Source organism: Oryctolagus cuniculus, chromosome 15, assembly GCF_051225735.1.
Source record: "Oryctolagus cuniculus isolate XC-2025 breed Fujian yellow rabbit chromosome 15, ASM5122573v1, whole genome shotgun sequence".
Taxonomy (NCBI): Eukaryota; Metazoa; Chordata; class Mammalia; order Lagomorpha; family Leporidae; genus Oryctolagus; species Oryctolagus cuniculus.
In genome coordinates this window covers 28145306-28166380 of record NC_142881.1, presented here as the reverse complement: position 1 = coordinate 28166380, position 21075 = coordinate 28145306, and the positions used below count along the sequence as shown (strand labels likewise).

At 50.9% G+C, this 21075-nt stretch overlaps 1 protein-coding gene across 6 annotated transcripts in view; it reads right to left on the bottom strand.

Moving 5' to 3' along the window:
• The window catches only part of FBXW4 (F-box and WD repeat domain containing 4), a 92275-nt gene that overhangs the window by 9026 nt on the left and 62174 nt on the right, over nucleotides 1-21075 (bottom strand). For 4 of the 6 annotated variants that reach the window (XR_016221981.1, XR_016221982.1, XM_070057334.2 and 1 more), the window contains one exon: nucleotides 3409-3474. Coding sequence is in view for 4 of the 6 variants with exons in the window: in XM_070057334.2 (XP_069913435.2) it covers nucleotides 3409-3474 (66 nt within the window). In the remaining 2 variants the exon portion in view is untranslated. Of the gene's footprint in view, nucleotides 1-3408; nucleotides 3475-5698; nucleotides 5840-21075 lie in introns of all 6 variants that reach the window. The other 2 variants (XM_051823523.3, XM_089314443.1) reach the window with 1 other exon arrangement.

Genomic DNA, 21075 nt, shown 5'->3' with positions numbered 1-21075 from the left:
ACATGCCCTGGCAAAAGGAGGAAACCCTCCCACCACAGTGGCATCCAGAGCTGGAAGGGCGGTGGCAGGTGTGGTGGGGTATGCTCACGTGAGCTCAGCCTCGCAGTCATAGGAACCCTACATTGCAGGCACTCAAGAAATGTCCGCCAGGCCAACAACAGCGAGAAGTGACCGCTGGCCCCATGAGCAAAAGCAGAAGTGGGAGCACCTTCCACTCCAGCCCACACCAGCCCTTCCAGTACTGAGCTGTGAGCCCCTCCATTCTGGAGGGAGAAAGGCAGAGAAATCAGAGGAGACTTCACAGGAGGCTGGGTCTGGAACCAGTGTGAGCCGACAACATAGGTTGCCCATGCAGCCATTCCTCAGTCTCCTGCTGTACTGGTCATTCCATTCCCTTTGCCAGGGTTGGGCCAGGGCAGCCAGTGGCACACAGCTGCAGAAGTCTGGTCAGGGGCTCCTCATTTCAGAGAGGGTGGCAGGTAGCGCAGGGCCTCTGCCTTTTCCCCTTCCCAGTTGCTGGAGCTGCCCTAAACCAGCCTGAGAGCACAAGCAAAAGCTAGCACGGCCAGGATGGGGAGGCGGCAGCCGAGCAGACCCAGGCCCTGGCTCACTGAGCCCCAGCCCCACCCCTGTGGAGGCATGCAGCTGGGTGCTCCCTGTCGTCTAAGGCCGCGATCATCCCAGGACTTCCAGCTGTTTTGACAGAGGTGGCGGCTACCTGACCTGCTTTGTGAGGACCAACTGACGACCTAGGGCTTCCGGCCCGGCAGAGGCGGTGGCACGGAACGGCTAGTCCTGCATTCAGCTCACCTGCACAGCACCAGGAAGCAACCGTGCCCTTGAGAAGGGCAGGCCTCCATCCCACCGCCTGGGGAGTAGCAAGTTTCCTAACCCTGTCCTTCGATGAACCTCCCGAGAGAAAAGTCAGCAAAACCATGTTTCCCATGAGGGTGTGCTTGCTTTTCTCAACAGTGCTTTGCCCGTAAGAACACATTTTGCATGGTTTCTTGGTTCTCCTCTCGCTGAGGTAGATGTTCACATCTATATCCTGGAACCTGTCCCCTTCCACACTGGCTGCAGGCCCCACCTCTCACCACCTCAGACAAGCCCTGAATCTTGAGCCACTTAACTCGCCCTGTGACTTGTAGGCAGGCAAGGTAAGCAACCATTCTGCAACTCAGTTTTAGTTTCCTTATCTATAAAAAGGATGCCTGGCTCACAGGCCCCCTGCGAGCGTTAGGCAGTGAGGACAGACAGAGCCCGTGCTCTGCGGCGCCAGGGCTGTGGCTGACGCTGGCCCAGAGTCTCGGCCCAGAATGGCCGCCCTCTGTCCTTGTTGCTGGCAGTGTGAACGCTGGGGCGACCGGCTTGCAAGTGAATCTTGGTAGTCATTATCCACATCTACCACGCACACAGCCTGTGGCCCTGCAAATGTACTCTTGAGGAATTTGGTCCAAAATTCCAGACTCCCACCCACACATCAGAATGGATCACAGATTGCTCACCGCAGCACTGTTAAAATCAACAGATGATAGAAAAGGAAATCAGAAAACAGTGATGGCAACAAACAATGAACTAGCTAGGAGACTGAAGCATGACCGGCTACAGTACTGAGGGGAAATACTTGAGGATGGTACTTCCCATCTGTAGGAGGACCTGCATGTGCATTTTATACAAAGATTTCCAGAAAAGGATTCAGCAAAACTTAACGGCTAGCACCAGGTAGCAGCAGGGAAGGCCCTTCACTTATAAACCTCTGTCCTCGTACCTGGAACTTGCACTATTTTCCCAGCTAAAATAGAAGTTCTAAAGCCTTTTCTGGTTTTGTTTTGTTTTGTTTTGTTTTTTAAGACAAGAGCATTGCTTTTCCTCATGTTCTGTGTAAGACAAAATGCACAGCATTTGCAGTGTCTCTGTCCTCCACTCCCAGGATGCCCCTTCATCTCCCACAGCAAAGACCCAAACACATTCTCTCCTAAGTATCTTTAGCCATGGAATATTCTATTTCTGAAACACATGATAGCCCCAACTCTTGGTGCAAACAAAGACACTATGATTTGGGACAGGATTCATGTACCTGCAGCATGCTAAATTTTTCTAAACTTTCACACTCACATGTTTGGCAATCTGTGGGACAGTTTCTTAAGTGTCTCGCGGATATAGGAGGGACTCAGTACAGTTACAAGATCGTCTAAGTACTGCAGGACATTTTCCTGACAGGAGCAGTTCAAAGAATGCTATGTAAGTACTGACAGAGTTTCTCCTCTGTTTAAGATGCTCTTAGTGAAGCCCAAAAGCAGCCATTCAAAAAGTCAGTCGCAAAGCACGCGTTCCAAGGTTGCTCACAGCACCTCGGATCTAAGCTGGTCAGTGCACACTGGGCCAATAGAAGTCCTGAGTTTCCACTTGTGCAGTTTACACATCATGAGCTTCTTAGGTAATGTTTTATCAGAAAAGAAAGACACACTTTCATTGTCTGGATCAGCCAAAAATCCTCGAGCTGTGCATGAAAATAGTATCATCATCTCAAAAATAGTGCAGCTGCATTGTGGTTTCATCAAATGAATTTCAGCAACAGCTGGGTATTGCTTCCATATGACACAATGACAAGGTAAACCTTATTCTGATCATTTTCATTACAGGAGAAAGACAACTAATTGCTAATAAAAACTTCTGTTTGAAAGAAAATTAAACTACCACCCGTCTGATGGGCATTGAGCCACTTAAGATGCCCACATCGCATACAGAAGTGCCTAGGTTCAATACTCAGCTTCTGACGCACACCCTGGGGCGCAGTGGGCTCCAGCACTGGGGTCCTGGCCTGCCACGTCGGAGACCCAGATTGAGTTCCTAGCTTCTAGCTTCAGCCTGGGCCAGCCCTGGCTGTAGTCAGCATGTGGGTGGTGAACCAGCAGGTGGGAGCTCTCTTGGTTTCTTCTCTCAAATATAAAACAGCAGCCAAAAAGAAAAATCTCTTTTCACAAGTAAATCTTTAGGAAAAACTATCAATGGATTTTTTCAGACAAAAGGTACAGCTAACACTTTCCTAAGGAGATGAGGGAAAAGAAGACAAGACCAGAGCAACTGAGGTAGGAAGCATGAAAGAAACATCCGTGTTCCCTGCTGCTGTACGTTATGGCCTTTAAAACCTAGAACACGGGCCGAGGCTATGCAGAGTTCTTTGATTGCACACCCAGAGCACAACCAATAGAAGAAAATATTGGGCATCTGGACTACGTCAACATTTACAATTTTTGCTTTGCAGAGATGCTGTTAGGAGGATAAAGATAAGCTCTAGGTTGGGAGGTCGCTGCAAATGGTGTATCTGACAAAGAATACACAGATGACAAATATGCAGCCACTCCAGCCCGCCCCACTGGAAGCCACAGTGGCTCAGGAATCTCTTACCTGTTGAGGTCCCAGATTCTCAGGGGTGAGAAGTGCCCACAACAAGCCGTTCCAGTCACAAAAGAGCTGCGAAGGAAGAGGAGGGCAGAGTGAGATCTGGCTTATGGGAGCTCGCGTGGACAGCTACACAACTGCAAAAGCCGTGCCCCTCCCTGGGAGACAGGGACTCTGGGGTTGACACAGCTGCTGAGAGCCGCAGCCCCTGAGGACCTACGGGGTCCACGCTGCTTGGGCCAGTGGTGCTGGCTCTGCACGCCAGAAAGACGGCTCTCTGAACGGGCAACTCAGAGGTCTGCTCGAGAGGCCAGAAAGCTCCCGGGGGCTGGAGAGGGATGCCCTGGTCACAAGTTGGGGTGGCTGGAAGCATTTTTAAAATGATTTATTTATTTACTTGAGAGGCAGAGTTACAGAGAGGACTTCCATTAGCTGCCTCACTCCCCAATGGCTGCAATGGCCAGAGCTGGTCTGATCTGAAGCCAGGAGCTTCTTCCGGGTCTCCCATGTGGGTGCAGGGGCCCAAGCACTTGGCCCATCCTCTGCTGCTTTCCCAGGCCATTAGCAGGGAGTTGAATCTGAAGTGGAACAGCCAGGACTCGAACTGGTAGCCCATATGGGATGCTGGCGCTGTAGGCAGAGGCTTAACCTACTACACTATAGCACTGACCCCTTCTGACATCTTTTTAAAATTTATTTATTGTGCCAGTGCTGTGGCTTAGCAAGTAAAGACACTGCCTGTAACGCCAGCATCCCAATGTGGGTGACAGTTCATGTCCCTGCTGCTCCACTTCTGATCCAGCTCCCTGCTAATGGCCTGGAAAAGCAGCAGAAGATGGCCCAAGTGTTTGGGTCCCTGCTACTCATGTGGGAGACCCAGATGAAGCTTCTGGCTTTGGCCTGGCTCAGCTCTGGTCTTTGCAGCCATCTGGGGAATGAATCAGTAGATGGAAGATATTCTCATTCATTCATTTCTCTCTCTCTCTCTATCTCTTCCTCTCTGTAACTCTGCCTTTTAAATAAATAATTTTTTAAAATCGTTTATTTTTATTTGAAAGAGAAAGAGGTATTTCCCACCCACTGGTTCACTCCCCAAAACAGAAAGGGCTGGTTCAGGCCAAAGCCAGGAGCCTGAACTCAATTCAGGTCTCCTACGTGGGTAGTAGGGGCCCAAGCACTTGAGCCATCACCTGCTACCTCCCAGAGTGTGCATCAGCAGGGTGCTGGTGTGTAGTACAGGTGTCCCAGGCAGTGTCTTAACCCACTGGGCCTCTCTCCACCCCTAGAGCAATATGGCGCAGGCAAAGGCAAGCTAAAGGCACCAAACTGAGAAAAGGGAAGTAGGACAGGTGAGTCAGTCCCACGGAGGGGTGTCTGCTAGTGTGTGAGGGTGGGGAGGGTGAGGACTGCGGGGGCCAGGCAGCCAGGGCTGCTGGGAGTGAGCTGGGAGTCAGGCAGAGTCCTCTGAGGACAATGACAAATGCCCCGCGAGGAGGCAAGGGTGATACACTCACCGCATCGCCCCAGAATGTCTCTTCAACACCTCTAAAGGTCAACGCACGCAATCTGCAGAGAATCCTTTAGAGTGGCAGCGTAAGCACAGTGTGAAGGATCCGCGCACTGCGCCAGGGCAGCCCCTGCGCTAGGACCAGACCTTGGCCCCAGAAGCCAGACCACTCCTTGGTCCAAGGATGTGGCAGAGGTGGGGAGGGGAAGCTTTCAGGACTAGCAGGAGGGTCGAAAACAGTCTGTCATCCAGGATCCCTGGGCAGGGCTGCGCCATGTGCCTATAGGTGAGAAGGGAGACTGGGCACACTGATGACGTCAGCCCAGGGGGGCTGCTGCCCAGCTGCCTTGCCCAGCACCTGTGGCTCTCTGCTCCCACGGTGCTCAGCAGGAGCTGGATTTCCCCAGGAAAGGCTCTGAGGAAGCCAGTGGGTTTGGCCGGGTGGAGCTGACTGCCAGTTGCTGTCCAGGGAGCAGAGGGCAGGCACTGGTCAAGTCACTGGTTTGCAATCACAATTATAACGGAGGTATCTGCTTTTCCGCCCCGGGCTGCCAACAAGGCCATATGAGCGACCTGGGACTCTCCTATCTCAAGCCAAGACCTTCCAGGGATCTGCTCCTGGCCTGTTACATTGCCCGGTCACTCTTGCCACAGCGCAACAACTCCCGGCCTGGGAAGCAGCCACAGGATACTGAAGAGCCAAATGACAAAGTCAGGAGGTGTAGCCTTCACCTCCCTGGACATTCTTCTCTTTAGGGTAATCCATTAATAACTAGGAAAGCCAATTACCTGGGCTGGAAACATAATAGACACTTGGAAACCATTCGAGCGGGCAAGTGGGCTCTCAGACTTTGGAGGGGTGGGGGCCAGGTGAAGGGCGCCAGCACAGGCACAGCTGCCTCCTGAGGAGGCCTCTGACTGGTCCCAGGCCTAAATCAATAGAGAGAGGGCGTGAGGAACCTGGAACTTTAATCCCTGCCACTCCCACAGCTCTGACCTCCCAGCAGGTGGGGCAGGGCTGGGCTGGGCTGGGCTGGGGGCTGCAAACTCTCTTGCTAGGGACTTGTGCGTCCTCTCTTCAGTCCACCCACCCCTGGCCCTGCCACCAGGACAAGCGTCCCTCACCTCCAACCTCGTGAGAGGCTTTCTTCATTGCTGTGACACGATGCCCTAAACTTCCATTTCCACAACCTGCTTTATTTGCTTGCCTAACCACTGCACAAGAGGAAAGGAAGGGGAAGGGGGAGGATCTTCCTGGCACTTATGCAGACCTGAGAATTTAATCACATTTAATACTCAGTTTAAAAAAAAAATCCAGAGCCTGGCGCTGAGCCTCCACCTGCAGCGTTGGCATCCCATATGGGCACCAGCTTGTGTCCTGGCTGCTCATCTTCTGATCCAGCTCCCCGCTAAAGGCCTGGGAAGCAGTGGGAGATGGCCCAATTTGTTGGGCCTTTGGATCCACAAAGAAGATCTGGAAGAAGCGCCTGGCTCCTGGCTTTGGCCTGGCCCAGCCCTGGCCGTTTTGGCCATTTGGGGAGTGAACCAGCAGACAGAAGATCTCTGTCTCTCCCTCTCTCTATCTGTAGCTCTTCCTCTCAAATAAATAAATAAATGCTAAAAAAAAAAAAAATCCATCTGAGCAACAGTCAAGCAGAACTGAGCCAGGTCCTATTGGGGGAACACTCACCGGGATTCACACCCAAACCACAGGCTTGCCCAGGGCTCTTGGGGGTTGGACTGGCTTCACCACCACCCGTAACTTCTCTGTCTCCTCCCCACTCCCCCATTCCCACGGTCACTGGGAAGAATGAGGCAAAAACTGCAGACCAGCCACGTTCCAAGTAAGAAGATTTTAAAAGGCACGTCCAAGTGCGGTTTCCCCAGAGCGTACAGCCGACACGTGGAGCAGGGAGGCGAGAATTCCCCGCTCTGGAACACCATATCCCACAATGAGTCCATGAGGCAGAAGGAACAGAAAGCCACAGCCAAAGCTTCTGTGAACTGACTCCAGGCGCTGCAGCTGCACCCTGGACCTGTTGCCTACACACCCTGAGTCCTTTCTTGAGAAACACCAGGTGAGGTGCTTTGAAAAGGAGCCAGTGGGGTACGATTTGTGCACCACGCACACTGCAGCACCCTCAGTTCACCAACCTCTGTGGCAACTGCACCGGAACCTCGCACCCTGCTCCTGACCTGCTCCGAGAGCATCAGCCTGCGTCCTCCCAGGCCCTCTCTGAGCCTCACTATGGGGGCCCCAGCTAAGCAGCTCGCAGGTCAACCACATGAAAACAGGTACCAGTCCTGCTCTGCTGGCTCTCAGAATTTCCCATTACAAGGCTTCTGCTAGAACCTCCATTCAGAGTTGGAAATGACTCAGTTCCAACTCCCCACTCAGTGACAGCCCAGGGTCAAAGACGCCAAACCTGCAGGGAATAGGCAGAGGTAGGAGCTGGTGTCCCCAGGTAGGCTGGCCACCCTTCCTTTGAGTCCCTACCATGCTTGTGCACCAAACACACACTTTCTCTTCCTTTGCCATCATATACTCCAGTGCCTACACGGTGCCCAGCCCAGAGCAAGAATGGAAGGAAAGGGCCTTCCCGAGCCCACAGCCAACATGGGCTGGGAAGCCGGTCATGGCCCGGGAAGCCAGTCCCCTCAGCTGCTTTTCTCTTTTTTTGACTTAAAAAAGAATTATTGATTTATTTTCACGTATTTGAAAGACAGAGACAGATACAGACAGGGATCTTTCACCCACAACAGCCACAACAGCCAGGGCTGGGCCAGGTTGAAGCCAGGAGCGAGGGGCTCCACCAGGTCTCCCATGTGAATGGCAGGGACCCTAGCACTCGAGTCATCACCTGTAGTCCCCAAGGGTGTGGCTTCACAGGAAGCTGGAACAGAAGTGGAGCTGGGACTCAAACCCAGGCACTCTGATATGGGACGTGGGTGTCCCAAGCAGCACCTTAACTGCTGCACCAAAGACCCACGCCCCTCTGCGTCTTAAAAATACGATTCCCAAATCACAAAAGGTCCAAACCTCAGGGAAGCATACGCAAGCGTGTATTGCTGGGGAAAGAGAAGCACACCATGACCAGACAAGAGATCAACAGTTCCTAAAAATTACTGTCAAAATACACACGTGCGCGCGCACACTCCATCCGGTGGCTCCGGCAGAGTGTCTGAAGGCCCCGTGTTCTGTCGGCTCTGTTCTCTCTGAATCAGAAAGCCAGCCTCCTCCAATTTCTCACCCTGGCCCAGACGCTGCCCCTATCTTCAACCCACCTTACTTGCCCCTGCCAACAGCTCAGGTAAGCCTGGCATCACAGAGACCATTGCCAGGCCCAAGGAGCAGAAAGAGGAGCCCTCACACCAGAAGGTTTAGGGGCGCCACACCTAAGCTGAAGAGTAGAAAGTAACAAGACATAGAAAACAGGGATCAGCCAGCGTACCAGCTGAAAGGCAGGAAGGTGTAACCTGCTCAGGCCCAGTTCACACACTGGTAACTCACTGAGGGAGCACTCTCCCATCTAGTCCTCACAACACCAGGCAGTGGGCACCACGCTGCCCATTTCACAGATGGGCAAGCTGAGGCTCAGAGAAGCAGTGCCCATTGCTCTGGCTCACACAGGCACAGCAGCAGGACTGGAATCGGAGCGCAGTCAGCCCCGGCTGCAAGAGTGAGTCCTGCTGTGCCCCTAGCACTGGGTATAATGTCCAACACGTCCTAAACTCAAACGCTTACTGAATGAATGAACGAGTGAATCGACAATGCTTGCTGGAAGAAGCAAGCAGCCAGCGAGTGGCTCGAGGCGGGGCCACGGGCAGGGCGTGCTCGGCAGCTGTGCCCGTGGCTGGCCTGGAGCCGCCCAGCTGGCCCAGGTCCCAGCAGCTTCAGAGTCCGGGCTGACACACTTTGGCAAGGGAGGCCACCAGAGCTGTCACATCATTCACCAACATGCCCATCAAGTGTATTCAGTTCTCTTCAACCCGCATTGGCATTTTAATTACTGTTGGGTAAACTAATTTGTACAAATGAAGGCCAGGCTGCCTAATAGAATATGCAAGCTCTCTGACCTCTGACAGGCACTGACACGAGATACAAAGGCGGCCGAGGAAGGCTTTTTATCTGAGCCTTATTACTCTCTATTACTCCAATTAGTCAGGCTCCAGTGCTCCTAATTGGAGGAAAAATTGCAATTAAATCAATTTTTGATGGGCTGCAAGTGGGCTCCCGAACCGCCCTGCTTGTGAAACACTGATATTATAGCAGCAAAGGTCACAGGCCTCCTCGGCACCTGGGCGCCCCCGCCCCGATTTCCCTTGGCCCCCTCCTTAAATACCTCAAGAAAAATCCCTGCCCCTCCATGGGCCGGGCCACAAGGGTGGGAAGGAGGGAGTCATTAGGACATGTCAGGTCTCATTGCTGCTGCCGCCATCTGCTGCCTCCGCCGCTGACATCATTACAGCGGGTCCGTCCCCAAGCATGAATACAGTGCGAAGGTCACACAAACTCGCTTGGCGAGGGGAAGCCCGGAGTGGGCGCTGCGCTGGCAGCGCCGGCAGGGAGAGGCCGGTGGAGCGGGAACCGGAGGTCAACAGAAGTCAGCGAGGGGAGCAGCGCAGGCAGGGGCAGGCGCACGCGTGAGGCGGCCGCTTCCGAAGATGCAGCCGCCGGGGCACCCAGGGCCACCAAGGGGGTCGGCAAACATGTGTTGGGGAAAGGGGATAAAGACAAAGAAATCTGGCGCTCTCTGCAGCAAACAGCCCCCCTTGCAGCTGGGGAGACCTCCATCTGTATGTCGTACTCAGATGGAAGGCCGCGAGTCACACCGGTGATGGGGGACAGAGCGCGCTGTTGGGCGGCTGCTGTCCACAGTGGATCATCTAGAAAGGGGGGCAGTCCCTGGAACTGAAGCGGTAAAACCAGGGAGACGAAAGGAAATGCAACTCTGTCAGTCAAGCTAAGGATGAGTCCGAGAGGCCCATCTCAAGCTTGGATGAATGAAGGTCAAGGCAGATAAGAAGCTGCATCTCACACAGCACCAGGCATAGCACCGCCTCTGAAAGACGGTGCAGACAGAAAATAGAAATGCAAAAGTTGAGCTGGGGAAGGAAGATACATCTCGCCTTCAAGGGGCAAAAACATTAAACAAATGGCGGTCCATCCACTCGATGGACTATTACACAGTCATTTAAAATCATGTTCCCCAAGAGCACGGGCGACGCTCAGACGCACTATGATAAGGGGAGAAAACAGGATCCAGACACCATTACTTTAACTGTTAGAGCAGCCTGTGAGTAGGAAAGCACAGAGAAAACACTAAATGCTAAAAATGATTGTTTGGGCGGGAGAGCCAGAATTCTTTCTTCCAAATTTTCTTACTTTCTACATCTCCCTAATGAAGATTTGAGACAGGGGAAAAAGACAAAGAAATCTTGTTCTTTTTAAAGGGAAAAGCATTGTTTACATTTCATAAGAGAAAACACAAGATAATGAGACACCCCTGTCCATGACTCACGGCCAAGAGCAGGTGGACCTGACAACAGTGGTGACCCTGGCACAGCCTGGCTGAAGGGCTGACCCTGACTCATAGCTCCAGGGCGCAGAGATCAGAAGGGAGCTGCTCCACAGGCCGCAGCTTCCGCTTGGCACTGGCCAGCCGGCAGCGAGGCTGACTCCAAGTGGCAGAGGTTGGAATGGCTTTCCTAGTTACTGACACACTCACACACACGCGCACACACACCCCAGCCTCTCTCGGCCCAAGCACACCTGCACAGGAGGGCACAAGTGGCACGTAGAAGGTCAGGCTCTGGCCAGAACATCGAGGCTGGAGCTCCTCCTTACTGCGTTCCACTACAACTGCAACACACATGGAGGAGCAGTCCTACCTACAGAGACGCCTACAGAGAAACACGAAATGGTCTGTTTTCCAGTTCAACCACTGGTAAAAGGATGTAAGAACCTGACCTAGGCTAGATAGGAGGAGGCTGGAGGTAGAAGCTACTTTTCCCAAATGCACTCACTCCACTCAAGAATCAGAAACTTAAAGACTTGAGCAACGAAAGGACCAAATTAACTGGGGGTGGAGGTGTTGCAATTAAAATCAAAACCAAACACGTACAGTAGAGTGAACAACATTCAATCCACTGAATTTACCAAGGAGTGCTGGGAGCTGCAGAGATAAGGTTCTAGACTAGACTCTCCATCTCTGTGACCCCTAAACATGAGCATTTGTTCCTGAAAGGAATACTAGCAATGTGTTCTAGCACTACAGGAAAAAGCAACTGGATCAGGCTTCCTGAGAAATGACAACCCAAATTCACAAAATTCAGAGACCCAACCTGAGGCATGGAAAAAGACAAGTTATACATGGCTGCTATTTACAGACAATGTACTGTCTACCTGGAAAACCCACAAGTAAGTCCAAGGCTACAGCACAATATTCACGCAAGGACAAATTGAGCAATGGATCAAGACAGAGAATCCAAAGCCACGTTATGTTGACAATCAGATCCCAAGTGTGTATTTTAAAAAATTTATTTATTTATTTTATTTGGAACGGGGGATGGGGGGAGATGGAGAAAGAAATCTCCTATTTGCTGTTCACTCCCCAAATGGCCACAACAGCCAGGATTGGATCAGGTCAAACAAGGAGCCAGGTCTCCCAGCGGGTGGCAAGGACCCAGGCGACTCAGCCATCACCTGCAGCCCCCTCCCCGCAGGGTATGCTCCGGCAGGAAGCTAGAAGGAGGGAGACTTAAACCCAGACAGCCCAATATGGGATACAGGTGTCTCAAGCAGCGTATTGACCACTCATCAAACACCTAAGTAGAGCCTTTAAAGAGCGTGGATAGAGGCAGGTGTTTGGCCTAACAGTTAAGATACTGGTGAAAACACCCATGTCCCTTACTGGAGTGCCTGAGTTTAAGTCCTGGCTCCGATTCCAGCTTCCTGCTATGTACACCCTGAGGGGCAGCAGGTGATGGCTCAAATGGTTGTGTCCCTGCCACCTACTTGGGAAACCTGGATTCAGTTCGCAGCTCCCAGCTTCTGCTGGGCCCAGTCCTGGCCATTGCAGGCATCTGAGTAGTGAGTCAGTGGATGGGACTGCTGTGTGTCTCTCCCTTTCTCAAATAAACCTAACAAATAAAGAGAATGCATAAATAATACATGAATCAGTAGTATAGAGATCACTGAACACACACTTGTAAAAAAAAATAAAATTAGAGCCCTACCTCCAAGCAGATATCAATTCCAGATAGATTAAAGAGATAAACATTTTTAAAAGTACTTGAAAAAGCATAAAAGTGTAAGGAGAAAATAGAAAAATAGTTTAATAATCTTAGGAAGACATTCTTCAGATAAACACAAAACTCAGAAGCTGTAAAGTTAGAGGAGACAGAACTAACCTACAAACATCAAAGCACAACAGAAGACAGCATCAGTAGCTTGGAAGGAATTACCATATACAGGTATAAAACAGCCAAAAGCTTGATATCCAGAATATACAAAGAAATCCTATAAATCACAAAGAAAACAGGAAATAAATGAGCAAAAATTTGAAGAAGCAACTTACAGGAGAAACACAATGGTTAAAAACATGAAATAACATTAAACTTCCAAGAACCAAATAACTGTTAATTAGAAAAACAACAAAAGTGATTAAAACACTTATGTAGTATTGCTATGCGCCAGGTGCTCGTCTAAGTATTTCCATGGATTAGTCCATTTAACCCTCAAAATATATTTCCCACACATTTGACAACAGTTTTCTAGGTACAATAATGGTATTGTAATTACATTTTTTAAAGACTTACTTTATTTTGGGGGCTGGTGCTGTGGTGCAGAGGGTTAAGGCCCTGGCCTACAGCATCGGCATCCCATATGGGCGCCAATTTGAGTCCCGGCTGCTCCACTTCTGATTGAGCTCTCTGCTATGGCCTGGGAAAGCAGCAGAAGAAGGCCCAAGTCCTTGGTCCCCTGAACCCACATGGGAGACCTGCAAGAAGCTCCTGGCTTCGGATCAGCTCAGCTCTGGCCAATGCAGTCATCTGGGGGGTGAACCAGCGGATGAAGACCTCTCTCTCTCTGGCTCTACCTCTCTTTCAAATCAATAAAATAAACCTTTTTTTTTTTTTTTTAAAAAAAAGACATTTTATTTGAAAGTCAGAGTTAGAGAGAGAGAAGGAGGGAGGGAGAGGGAGGGAGAGGGAGACAGACAGACATAGAGACCTTCCATCCACTAGTTCATTCCCCAGATGGCCTCCACAGGCAGCGTTGGACCAGGCTGAAGTCGGGAGCTTCATCCAGGTCTCCCATATGGTTGGCAGGGGTCCAAACATTTGGGCCATCTTCTGCTGCTTTTCCCAGGCACATCAATAGGTAGCATCCGGGACACAAATCAGTGCCCGTATGGGAGGCTGGCATTGCAGGCAGTGGCTTTACCTGCTACACCACAATGTCTGCCCCTGTGATTGCATTTTTAAAGCACCATGTCTTTTTTTTCTTTTTTTTTTTTTTTACAAGCAGTTAGTGAGAGAGAGAGAGAGAGAGAGAGAGAGAGAGAGAGAAAGGTCTTCCTTCTGCTGGTTCACTCCCCTAATGGCCTCCACGGCAGGTGCTGCGCCAATCTGAAGCCAGGAGCCAGGTGCTTCTTCCTGGTTTCCCATGCGGGTGCAGGGCCCAAGCACTTGGGCCATCCTCCACTGCCCTCCCAGGCCACAGCAGAGAGCTGATCTGGAAGAGGAGCAGCTGGGACTAGCACCCGGTGCCCCAACCGGGACTAGAACCCGGGGTACTGGCGCCACAGGCAGAGGATTAGCCAAGTGAGCCACGGTGCCGGCCAAGCACCATGTCTTTTAAAGAACATACCAAAATATGTGTGGATGAAAGTGTATGTCTGATATTTGCTATAAAATAACACGGAAGGGGAAAGTTTATAAGGGATGTCGATGAAGATCGGACAGGAGTTGATAATTATTCTCCTTTTCTGTAATCTTGACATTTTCCACAATAAAGTTTTTCAAAAGTCACTCTGAGGTGTGTACTATCAATATCATCCCTCTTTTACAGATGAGAACATTGAGGAACAGAGAGGTTAAGGAACTCCATCAACGTCACGCAGCTAGCAGGAGGGGCTCATGATCTGACCAGATCCAGTCGGGCTGCAAAGTCCTTCATCTTGATCACTATTCTATATTCATATTTTTACCCAACAGAGTGGCAAAATTCTTCAAAAGCCTGATGTCACCCAGTAGTGAGAAGGGTAAGAGGTGTCAGATAATTGTGCACATGGTTTTTGAGTACCTACTCTGACACAGTCCTATTGGAGGGCAATCAAGAAGCATCTAAAATCATGACATTCACCCCCACCCCTGAATCCAGCTTGACCTTCCTAAATATATTTCCTAGAAAAACACCTGACCACATGCACAAGTCGGCAAGTGCGGATGCTTCCTGAAGGACAGTTTATAAAAGCAAAGCCCTGCAAAGCGGCGTGCCCACTGACGGGAGACTGGGTAGAGGTTGGTGTGTCCCTAGATCGCTGTGCAGCTGAGTGTTCTGACGCAGAGGGCCCCGAGCCACTGGGGGAGATGAGGCATTCACGCTGCAGTACACACACATAACGGGAGCCTAAACCACAGCAAACCATATGTGAGTCTTTGTCGACCTACACAGATTTGTGAAACCATAGGATGTCTGCTATTTGCTGCAAATGAAGACAGTTGGAGGGACACAGATCAGAATTCCTACCAACAAGGAGTAGGGGATGGGTAACTGAAGGGGATTTGTATTTTATGGTCTATGTATTTTAACTTGTTTTGAACTTTTTATAATTAAAACATTTCTATATTACTTATGAAAAATATAAAGAGAAGTTAAAAGGAAGATGGCTATCAAAATAGTCACTCTGAAACTGTCTGAAATGTAGGTCACCTATTGGTGGCAAACTGAATTAAAAATGATTCTCAGGGCAGGTGTTTTGGCACAGAGGGTTGAGCCACCACCTGAGATGCCCGCATCCCATACTGGAGTGCCTGGAACCCAGTCCCACCTCTCTTTCCAATCCAGCGGCCTGCCAATGCACCCTAGAAGCAGCGGGTGGTGGCCCAAGTGCTTGGATCCCTGCACCCATGTGGGAGACTTGGATGGAGTTCTGGCTCCTGGCTTCTGTCTGGCCCAGCCCCAGCTGATGCATTTGGGGAGTCAGCCAGCAAATGGAAGAGTTCCCTCTGTCTCTATGTTATTCTGCCTTTCAAATAAATAAAAATGACTGAATAAAAAAAAATACAAGTGAGAAAGGAATTTGTAAAAATATAGCTAACTGTGATTCTGAATATTGCTCTAACCACTTGAGCTGTTTGCTCCACATTGGACCTGACCCCTCACCTGGCTGGTTTCTGCATGATAAACATGAGAACAGCTGCCTCCGAGAACCCCCAGTTTCACTGCCACTCCAACATTGCTACCCTTGACCTGTTCCAGAATCTTGCTGTTGTAAAGAGGCAAACAGGACAGTTCTTCCAACAGATGAAGCCCATAGAAGGCTAAGCCTGGGGCAAACCCTGTTAACAGTGCCCTACTCATACCTGTGTTCAAATGACTGCTGTTGCTGCAGATGGCCAAGCCTAAAGCACAAAACTACATTTCCAACACACACACACACAGACACACGCACGCACACACACACACATACTTTTCTCCTTTTAGGCTGTCCATCTGGGCATTGATGGTAGTGGTCAGCCCTAAGGCCTAAGCCATCAGGCTGCTACCAGCCTTGCCTGGGGAGGCTGAGGCCAGACAAGCTCTGGTGTTTTCTGAGGTTTGCTGATGTGGATAAGGGCACAGCACAGGAGGTGGCAAGAACCATGAGGGTCAACGGTGGCTCCACAAACAAACCAAGAGGACAGCAGAGCCCGACTAGAGAGCTGCTCAGATAAGCCAGACACAAACTCAAGTTTACTTTAAAATTTGATTCTTTCCAAACACACCCAAATTTTAAAAGTACAGAGGACTCGGAGACTCAGGTTTGGCCCCGATTTAGTTACGAGCAGCAAGTCTCTGTAAGACCCACAGAGGAGAGAGATGACAGGTACGAGAGCAATGTGTGAGATCTTTGATCACAGGCCTGACAGCCCTGACCCAACCTCACATCTAGGCAGAGCCAACAGAGTGCCCTAGGAATTCGCATCCTCCATGTTTGCTAAGCACCAACCCTGGGGCACTCTCACAGGGCAAGCATCAAAGCACAATCAAGACTTTATACAAGATGTTCTCTCAGAGGAGACAAGGGGCCAGGGGCTCATCCACATTGCTCGACACATGAGTATGCGGCTTGCCTCGTCCAGTAGCCTCACACCCATGGCAGGGGTTTTAGTAAGAGGCCCTGAGGAACAACCAGTGAAAAAGAGTCCTCTGGTGACAACCGGCAAGCTGAAGAAGGGAAGACAGGGGGAAGGTGTTGACTGGTGGGTTCACCACCACCTTCTGCATCCTTGAACTGCTCCCCTTCCATCAAGACAGATGGAGCAGGGGTAGGGTAGGGGTAAGGGTAGGGGTAGGGGTAGGGGTAGGGGTAGGGGTAGGGGTAGGGGTAAGGCTCTATATTCCTCACCCTGGTCTGACTGCTGCAGTACTTTCTCCAGCACCACCCTGAAGGCCATGAGACTGACAGGCCGACAGGGCCTGCTGCTCATCAAGAATATTACACAGCACAGCTGAAGTAATAGGATCCAGGGCCAGTGTTGTGGTGCAGGAGGTTAAGCCACTGCCTGCAACCTTGGTATCCCATATCAGAATGCAAGTTCAAGTCCCAGTTGCTCCACTTTTGATCCAGCTCCCTGCTAATGTGTCTGGGAACACAGCAGAAGATGGCCCAAGTACTTGGGTTCCTGCCACCCATGGGGCAGGCCTGGATAGTGTTCCTGTCTCCTGGCTTCAGCCTGGTCAAGCCCTAGCCATTACAACCATTGGCGAGAGTGAACCAGCAGATGAAAGATCTCTTTATCTCGCCCTCTCTGTCACACTGCCTCTCAAATAAAAATAAATCCTTAAAAAAAAAAAGTAGGCTCTATGACAATAAGACATCATATCTACGTACACAGTAGGCAAAGCCTACTTCTCAAGAAAAGGGTGCCATCAGCAGGCCCTGGTATGTGAATCCAGTCATCCTCTCTCCCCAGAGTCCTTGCGCCACCCACATAGACTGATGCTTATGTTATGAGGGAAGTGGAAAACTCCTAAGGCCGGAGACAGAGAAATCCTGTTCTGCAAGACTCCCATTACATGGCTTTACAGGAAGGTAACTTTAATCTTGAACTTCGCGCCTCCAAAAAGATTTCCTGTCCTCTTGACAACACTAAGAAGGAAAGAGGTAGGAGTCCCTGTCTTCCGTCCTGTTCTAGGAGGTTAGCAGTATTCCTGGAGTCTAATTCCAAATCATGCAGTCTGCTAGTCATTTTCCTCTGGAGGCCGCCTGGCCAGGTCAGGCCTGTGCTGTCGCAGGATTTGGTTCCAGACTCTGCTTGAAGAGGTTGCTGGGTCACTGCTCATTCATCCAACCTCATGTGCCTACAGCCAGGCTCGCTCCCCTGTGTATATCACATTGGGAAATGGCAGGTTTTTCGGTGCCATCAACAGCTTACAGAGGAGGCTATCCAACAATGAAGTGAGAGGGGCCGGTTAAAAGCTGTAGACTCTTTGTCTGCAAGCTGGTTGCCAGGGTCTCTGAGCTCAGTCCCCTTCACATAGACACTTGGGGACTAGGCATCACACAGAGTACCTAGCCCTGGATGAAGACAGTAGCCACCTGTTGTTCCGTATGCCCTAACCTCTCCTTCCATACATGTGATTCCTGAGGGAGCAGCCGTGTTCTTACAGGACTCCCCTCTCTTGGCTTCAGTTGACCAAGGAGTGGACAGAGGACCCAAGTGGACCAGTAAGTCTTTGCGCAGGGAGCCTTGGCAGCCAGTCACTTTCTATGATTTAAGCGATGAGCTGCCCAATGCAGGAGCTCTTGGTAGCCTGGAGGAATACGCTGGTCTACCAGGAGGAAGGCAGGCATGGACATCGGGGGAAACAGGGAGAGGGTCCAGAAGGACTAAGTCCTGGCACCACCGAGACCTACTGCACTTGAGCTCATCCAGCTTTTCCCTCAGATCTCGTGGGCTGTTTTCACTTAGTCCCAGTCTTGTTCATTTGAATCTGTTTTCTGTCACTTACAACCAGCTTGTCCTGACTACTAGAGTCTCTGTTCAGCAGCTGCCAGGCCTCTCTCCCAACTGGATGCTCTCACAGAGAGATGAGTCAAGGGCCTTGCCAGGCATCCACGGGACACCCGGAGGCCTGACGGGGAACAGACTCCTCAACCATGAAATCAACAGCCGGTGGGTCTGCTAGGAGAGCAAATGGAACACAGCAGCTGAAGCTGGCCTGGAACTCAGAAAGAGATGAGGTGCTCCCTTGTCCTGAGACCCAAAATGGTGAACCCACCAGCCCTCCTAACAGGGGTTCAGAGATGGTCTGGACAGAGCAGACAGCAGCTGAAGGGTACAGCAGTTCCCACAGGACAAGCCTCGGTCTTCAGAGGTTCAGGCCCTGGCTCCCTCTTCTGCGCTACCGAGACTGAAAGTTCCGCTGAACCCCAAAGCTAAGATAGCACACGGGCTGGGTCACTCTCAGTGTTCTGCTGCCGTGACCCTCGTGCCAGGCATCTGAGAGGGAATTTAAAGATCCTTTCCACAGATTCATCTGACTTGAGTTGAAGGTCATGCACAGAATAATGAAGATAATGATGGGAAATATAGGGGCTAATTTTCCTATCTCCTCTCCTTGTATATTTTTCAAAAAATTTTTAACTAAATGTTCATAACAATTAAAACTAACTGACCGTGATCTCTCTTTGTAACACTAAGCAACTCCTTTGTTGCAACTTCTTTTATCTCTTCCCTACTCTGACCTGGTATTAACGACCCAAAAACCAAGAGGAAAAATCAATCTGACTGTATGAGAAAACATGAATATTCTACTTCTCAATTCCAAACACACACACCCACACCCACACACACACGAGGAGCCAAGCAGAAAACTCCAACACCACACATTAAAAAAAAAAAAAAGAAAGAAAGAAATAAGACAAAACATATACACCTATAGGAGTCCCCCAAAACCTTTTTTTTTTTTTTTTAATGAAGCTGGCCCCAGATCAGATAGACACTGGAAGCCATAAATCAGCAATTAAGTCTGAGGAGACCAAAGCCCCTTCATGGAAGATCATTTTTGGAGGATAACAATAAGAAGTAATATCCACAGACCCAAGTGGAGGCATGTGTGCACGCTGCGGGGTACGAGCCTACGTATTCAGACACATTTAAAAACTGAAGCGAAACAAGCATTTGAGCTTCGGGTTGCACTGAAGAAGACGGCCTCACCGGCAGCCACTGCATGGAGCTGCCCCAGAGAGCAGCCTCGTCCTGATCCTCTCCAAGGTCCAGCACCCTCCCACGACCTCCAGACCCAAGCAGCCCCTGCTTTCCCTAAAACCTCACCTCCACACTGCTGCCCGGGACTGTGTCAACAGCTCTCACCTCCCCACTGTCAACCTGTAGGAATCAAATTCCACCCACTAAGGTCCCTGAGTAGGCAAATAACTTGGCCTATTTGGTTTCTGGGAAAAGTCTACCCCTCGATGTTTAATTTCATCTCTTTGGAACATTGGAATAAAGGCCAAACACATCATGAGCCCCAGGGAAGCGCTGGGGCCAGAGCAGTGCCTGACTCGATGCCATGCCCACCATCAGTGCCACCGGCTTTCCTCTGGAGTGCCAAGATGTAGGGCAGGGTAGAGCATGAGGCCTACAGTACCTGTGACATGCGGCTCACACGGACACACCCACTAGTCAACCACCTAATTATGACTGTTCATGCACAAGTCTACTTCCCCTTCTGCCATCCTCTACAGGGAAGAGAAAAAGATCACCTTAATATTCCCAAGTCATGCTTCTCCCCAGAAATCGGGGAAGGGAAGGCTTGCCGACTGGAGGCTCCCATAGCCACATCGGCCAAGGCATCCGGGCCACTGATTTCTTTCCTGCTGAGCTTCTATGCCTCGCCCAACCCGTGCGACATGGGCAAAAGGCTGTGGAGATTAGAAAGTCCACCCTTTATTCTCTGCAAACCATTCCAAGCCCAGGGCCAGTCAGTGGCTGCTGGCCATGCAGCCTTCAGTTGCTGACTGTCTAAGGTGGAAAGCTATGTGGTGGCTCAACTCCCAGGGGCTGGTATTTGGCTCCCGGGAGGAGAGAGAACATGGGCCCAGTCACAGCCTTGGGAAGAGGTGCACACCCAGGTGGACTGCCTTGGCCTTGCCATCCTTTGCTGAGAAGGCACAGGTAAGCACACACACACACACACACACAGGGCTGTGTCTGCTCCGTCTGGGAGGGGCACCCAGGATGCCGCACCCACTCATACAGACTGCTTAGCGTCTCCGCCTGTGCTGAGCGGCACACAGGTGTCCCACACATGCACAAACCTCATGCACTCCCCCAGGAGTCTACCCAACCTAATAGGGCAGCTGTGATTCTGACCCCGCCAGGTGTGGCAGCCCTGCGGTCTCCTCCCCCTCCAGCCCGTCTCTGTCACCGACTCTGTCCATCTCTGGCCTCCCACGGTAAGCGCTTGCAGGCCACACAGTGAGTGGAAGGAGGAGAAGCCCTTCTATTGAGGAAGGCGTTTTGTTGTTTCGTCCCCAGGGCGGGGGCTGGGGTAGGGGAGGGGGGCCCACAAAATTTCTAATAAGCAGTTTCTCTCCTCAAAGCTAAAATGATTTTCTTTAATTGCTCAGTGGGAACAGTTTATGGTGGGGGTCTCTGCCCTCCCCCCAAGCCTAATTGACTTACTGAAGTTTAACAGGGGCTTTCACCTGGAGAGCGGGCAATTATTCCCCCATCCCACATTCGTACCTGGGCTCTCCCCACAGGGGGCCTTTGTTCCCCCTAAATGCAGCAGTGACACAAATGTCCTCAGCAGCAGGGAACGCAGGGAAGTGGTAATTTTCAGCCCAACGCAATTAGCTGAGGGCTTTTCAGCCTTCCCAGTGAGTGGTGGGGAAACTCTGGCATGTGGGAGCGGTGGCCAGGGCTGCTCTGCTCGGCCAAACAAA